Source organism: Lathyrus oleraceus, chromosome 4 (assembly GCF_024323335.1).
Source record: "Lathyrus oleraceus cultivar Zhongwan6 chromosome 4, CAAS_Psat_ZW6_1.0, whole genome shotgun sequence".
In the NCBI taxonomy this organism is placed as follows: domain Eukaryota; kingdom Viridiplantae; phylum Streptophyta; class Magnoliopsida; order Fabales; family Fabaceae; genus Lathyrus; species Lathyrus oleraceus.
In genome coordinates this window covers 258,892,332-258,898,340 of record NC_066582.1, presented here as the reverse complement: position 1 = coordinate 258,898,340, position 6,009 = coordinate 258,892,332, and the positions used below count along the sequence as shown (strand labels likewise).

General features: G+C 32.4%; 1 protein-coding gene across 1 annotated transcript; it reads left to right on the top strand.

Annotated features, from left to right (window-relative positions):
* Positions 1 to 808: 808 nt before the first annotated feature.
* LOC127074974 (G-type lectin S-receptor-like serine/threonine-protein kinase CES101) lies at positions 809 to 4,374 on the top strand. Its single transcript, XM_051016401.1, has 7 exons — positions 809 to 2,213; positions 2,385 to 2,501; positions 2,590 to 2,771; positions 2,985 to 3,195; positions 3,342 to 3,579; positions 3,672 to 3,822; positions 3,909 to 4,374. Exons 1-7 carry the CDS (start codon positions 1,043 to 1,045, stop codon positions 4,227 to 4,229), a joined length of 2,391 nt encoding a protein of 796 aa, XP_050872358.1. The 5' UTR covers positions 809 to 1,042; the 3' UTR covers positions 4,230 to 4,374.
* The last annotated feature ends 1,635 nt before the right edge of the window (positions 4,375 to 6,009 follow it).

Here is a 6,009-nt window from a genome sequence, read left to right as displayed (position 1 = left end):
ACAATATAAGTCGTTTTATAATATCAATGAGTCATTAATGTTATTTTTCCTATTATACCCTTAAATATTTATTATTCTCTTTTCTATCAATTTATCTTTCCAATATCATTAATGAAGGACAACTTTGTAAAATACTTCATAATTTCTCTTTTTTATACCACAATTATTACATTTCTTAATACGTGTGAAAAGTCAAAAACGACTTATAATAAAAAAACGGAGGGAGTAAATGAAACTAAATAAATTCAAAATAATTAATCAATTAATCCTAATTAATTTAAATAATTATTTTGGGCTAAAAATAAATATAAACTGATAAATAAAAATCGGACATAAAAATGCTCCAAAAAAAATTGACCGCACTACAATGTGCAAAATAAGTGACTTGGAAATATACAGGTTTTTTGAAATGGAAAATTCCTGATTAAAATGCAGCCAAAAAGTGTCCGAGAAAATAAATCGAGCATACCAGATTAAACTACGCGAATGTAAATTAATAAAATTGATGGCTGCAAGTTTGATTTTAAAAAATTTCGTCTACTGATTTATCGCACATCAGTCAATTAATTCAACCGGTTTACCTGTAAATCCGAAAAATATTTCGACTGATATTCTAGATATTATGCGGTATGGAATGCGTGTTACGCTATGCAGAAATGCAATATGTATGATAAATGTGTTAAATCGATCAATCAGGGTGTGACAACAGCCACGCGTAGAAAAAGAGAAGGGTGTAGTTGTAATTTGTTCTTTTATGGTAGTAGATATAGTTTTAAAAAATGAGCATTAGTGTGAAAAGAGATGTTATCATACTTCCATTACCCATCCTTCAATAATTATGTTAAAGTAAACTGATACTTTTCTTTAAAAACGTGAGAGAAAAGTAATCTTGTAGTGGAAAATAAAGATAACATTGGTTTATCTGATTGTGTGGAACATGAAATCTGATGAGAGCCAATTAGTTACAGTGCATTTTTTGATGTGAGATATAGCAATATAATTTCATCCATTAGTAACAATCTCTGTGATTAGCAACAACCTCATGAATAGCTATAAAATAGAAAAACAAGTTGTTTTCATGATCATATACTTATTATGGTTGTGTTGGAGTAAGCATACTAATGCAAAAGTTGATCATTTGAAGCCTGGCGATACTTTGGATATGTCATCCCCTTTATATTCTAAACAAGGCAAGTATTATCTTAGTTTTAGTTATGTTTTTGGCTCCAACGAGCACACATACTTGAGTATATTTTCTAGCGTTAATGTCCAAAATAATCTAGTGTGGCTCTATGATAGAAATCATCCAATATATCCAGATTCACAACTTCTATCACTAAGCCACTCTGGAGTGCTCAAAATTGAATCAAAATTTGGGAAACCAATAATCATTTACTCTTCACCACAGCCAATTAACAACACTGTGGCTACTATGTTAGATACAGGTAACTTTGTACTTGAACAATTTCACCCAAATGGAACAAAGACTTTGTTGTGGCAGACTTTTGATTATCCAATAAGCACTTTGATTCCAAATATGAAACTAGGCATTAACCGAAAAACGGGACATAATTGGTCACTAGTTTCTCCTATAACTAGTTCGATATGGGCTTCGGGTGAATTTAGTCTTGAATGGGAACCAATAGAAGGTGAACTGAACATTAAGAAACGCGACAAAGTGTATTGGAAAAGCGGAAAGCTTAGAAGTAATGGATTATTCGAGAACATTCCGACCAGTGTTCAACAAATGTATCGATACGTCATTGTCTCTAATATGGATGAAGACTCTTTTGCTTTCGAAACTACGGATAGGAATTATATCAGGTTTCCAGAATGGGTACTATTCGCGACGGGAAGGTTAATTAATAATGTAGGAGATATTGGAAATGCAGATATGTGTTATGGATATAATAGGGATGGGGGATGCCAAAACTGGGAGGACATACCAACTTGTAGGGAAGCTGGCCATGTGTTTGAAAAGAAGAATGCTATTGTAAGTTTAGACAATGCAACCTTTGAGGTTAATGCACTCTATGGTTATAATGACTGCAAGGAAAGTTGTTGGAGAAACTGTAATTGCACTGCATTCACAAAATATTATAATAATGGGACTGGATGTGTATTCTATTCATGGAATTTCACCAAAGCTCTTGATTTTGGCGACGAAATTAACCTTCATGCTTTGGTACAGCCAACAAAGATAGCCCACCATGGTAAGTCCAGTGAATAACTGATAAGGGATACTTTTATAAAAATATCATTTTCTCTTTTATTTATTCCATTTTTTTAATTTGTATTAAATGATCAACTGAATCACTAACTATAAATAAAGGAGTATTTTATATGACAACTGTTAGTATTCAAATATATTCTGCTGTAAATAGTCAATGCAGGTAAAAAAAAGTGGATATGGATAAGTGCAATAACAGCGGCTATCTTATTCATAATATGCCCATTCATTTTATGCCTAGGAATAAAGAGAAAAAAGTATGAGTTCAAAAGTAAGTTCTTACAAAATAGTTTACTGCATAATTTTTAAATCCATTTATTTTCGCTCTTTATCTTTCTTTATTTTTCATGGATATGCAGAGAAGAAAACTAAAATGCAAGATTTGGTAGCATCTAATGAATCATATGGTATCAAAGATCTTGAAGATGACGTTAAGGGACATGATATAAACATTTTTAACTATGCATCCATTTTGGAAGCAACCATGGACTTTTCTTCCGAAAACAAGTTAGGACAAGGAGGCTATGGACCTGTTTATAAGGTGACTTAATTAAAAGCAATGAAATCATACATTGATAATTAAGTTTGTTTAAAAGCAAGTTTTGAATTATTGTATTGCAGTTATGACATAATCTTCATGGTACAAACAAATGTTTCCTCAAAACATGATTGTGGATATCTTTTAAACATCAACACTGAATCCACGTTGAAATGTTGCTTTAGATGATTATTGATTTTTGTTTTATCATTTCAGGGAATCTTACCAACAGGGCAAGAAGTTGCTGTAAAAAGACTTTCGAAAAATTCTGGACAAGGAATTGTGGAATTCAAAAATGAATTGGTACTGATTTGTGAGCTTCAGCACACAAATCTTGTACAACTTCTTGGCTGTTGCATGCATGAAGAAGAAAGGATTCTAATTTATGAATATATGCTAAACAAAAGCTTGGATTTCTATCTATTTGGTGAGTAATAGTATGGGTTGGAGTCTATTTTTGTGTTTCTTAACTAAATTATTTAGTAATTGTTGACAAAAATATCCATTTTAATTTGCTACTATTGTGTATTGTTATATGATTCTAACCTGAGATATTATGTTTCCACTTGGAAGATTCAACAAAAAGGATGTTGCTAGATTGGAAAAAACGCTTCAACATTATAGAAGGAATTTCTCAAGGATTACTCTATCTTCATAAGTACTCAAGACTTAAAATCATTCATAGAGACTTGAAAGCTAGCAACATACTTCTTGATGAAAATATGAACCCAAAAATTTCTGATTTTGGTATGGCAAGAATGTTTACACAACAAGAATCCACAGTAAATACCAACAGAATTGTTGGGACGTAGTGAGTTTTCTAAACTTTACCTCTTTCTAATATTTTATGGACGATTACATAAACAAAATATTTTTGAGGTTATTGTACAATTTTGTGTGTAGTGGATATATGTCTCCGGAATACGCAATGGAAGGAATTTGTTCTACCAAGTCTGATGTTTATAGCTTTGGAGTGTTGCTACTAGAAATTGTTTGTGGAAGGAAAAATAATAGTTTCTATGATATTGATCGCCCACTAAATCTAGTAGGACATGTATGTCAATTCAAATTAATCTTTTTATTAGTTAATTTTTTTAAAATATTTATTCCTTGTTCCTAATTTGGTTAAATTACTACAAGGCATGGGAGGTATGGAATGATGGTGATTCTCTAGAGTTAATGGATCCATTATTAAGTGACTCATTTGTTGGTGATGAAGTGAAAAGGTGCATTCATGTTGGTCTGTTATGTGTCGAACAAAATGCAAATGATAGACCTACAATGTCTGATGTTATATCGATGTTAACAAACAAATATGAACTTGTTACCTTACCAAGAAAACCAGCGTTTTATGTTAGAAGAGACATCTTTGAGGGGGAAACAACTTCAAAAGTGACGGGGACCGACACCTATTCCACGACTGCTATCTCTACCCTATCTGAAGTGGAGGAAAAAATATAACTAAGTAATCATTGTATGTTCATAGACTCATATGAAACAAATATTATTCTTTGAAGTCTTAAAATATCCAACTATAATGTGTATACGTTAAATAAAAGTGGTTTGAATATGTTTTGGTTAATGAAATGAGATTAATTACTATGTATTGTCAGTATAAAAAGTTTTACACAGTCGATTCATCACCATCACCCGTTTGCATTACTTTATAGATTTTTAAAATAAAAGTCAAACTTGTTCCAATATCCAACGTCTATGATTAACTGACTGTGTAAAATTCTTTTACATTGTCAGTGTGTTTCAATTAAATTCTTATGAAATATACACATTATTGGCGAATATGAATCGGCCATTTAGTAACCAAGAAGATTGAACTTACCGTGTATGTCTTTACCATAAGATCAAACAGCTGAAAAATGCATATTTTGTTGAAGGAAGTCACACTCACGTTGTAACCAATATTGTGATATAATCCAAATTATTTAGTTATTTGGTTAGTTAGTTTGTTATGATTTGTTACTTGGGTTATAATACATGTATTGTGTAATTCAGTTTTACCAATTCAATACAACTTTCTCTCTCTCACACACACATTACATCACCACCCAAGTGTATTGACACTGACAAATTGGTATTTAGAGTTTCTAATTCGTTTTTTTATCGTGAATTCAAGAAACTGCACATTAGTGGTCGTATTTCTGGGGATGTGAATCGTGTAACAATTGTATTCCTAATTCTCTTCCAATTCTTAATGGCAAAATTGGATTCTATGGTAAAAACAAATCCAGTCATTGTTTGATTTTTATGAAACCCTAAAAGTGATTACTAATGGAAACCATGAGCTTGCCCAAAACGCAAACTATGCTCAGAGAGTTACTCACAAGGATGCGAAGAAGAAAGATTGCAAGGTTGCGTTATGTATTCAATTTGCAGTAGATACGATGAATTTTGATCGGATTTTTCATGTTGAATCGGTGAAGGAGGCATGGAATATTCTTGTCAAGTATTACGAAGGTGGTGAGAAGGTTAAAGTTGTCAAATTGCAGACATTGCGAAGACATTATGAGTTACTATAATGGAAGAAGATGAAAAGATGGCATGTTATGTCTCTAAGGTGCATAATCTTGTTCATCTCATAAAAAGGTTGTGGTGAAGTCGTAACTGATAAGATGATAGTTAAGAAGGTAATCTGTACATCGACCTCTCACTTTGATCATGTTACCATAACCATAAAGATGATAGTTTCATAGCCATCTTCATTATCTTGTGTTATTTTTACTTCATCACCATCATTATCTTTAGAAACTCCTTTACTCGTGTTGTACCAACAGTCTTTGGCCATGTGATCTCATTTCTGCTTTAGGGAGTGAGACCGAGAACCCTTCTTGCAATTGCTTTTGTTGAATTTTCCTTTAAGGTTTCCATTTCCACTGTTCTTCTTCCAAGTCTGAGCTTGCAAAGGCTAAATGGTCTTGAACCCTAGTAACTCGCATCTCATGGGCTTCTAATAAATCTACAAGATCTTCTAGTTTTATTATGGACAAGGCACTAGATTCTTGAATTGACACAATGACATGATCAAAATGAGAGATCAAAGTTTTCATTACCTTCTCAATGATCATCTTATCTGTCATTGTTCCACCATAACCTTTCATCAAGTGAACAAGATTTTGAACCTTGGACACATAGGTTGCAACTTTCTCATATTGTCTTCGTAAAGACGGCAACTTTACGCTTTTGGCTTTCTCACCTCCTTCATACTATTTGACAAGAATATCACATG

What these genes read in the sequence shown, in the direction of transcription:
- LOC127074974 (XM_051016401.1), top strand. Translation starts at nt 1,043, where the DNA reads ATGAATAGCTATAAAATAGAAAAACAAGTTGTTTTCATGATCATATAC. An exon ending in AAAAAAGTATGAGTTCAAAA is followed by an intron (nt 2,502 to 2,589) that starts GTAAGTTCTTAC and finishes ATGGATATGCAG; the next exon opens with AGAAGAAAACTAAAATGCAA. An exon ending in GCTATGGACCTGTTTATAAG is followed by an intron (nt 2,772 to 2,984) that starts GTGACTTAATTA and finishes TTATCATTTCAG; the next exon opens with GGAATCTTACCAACAGGGCA.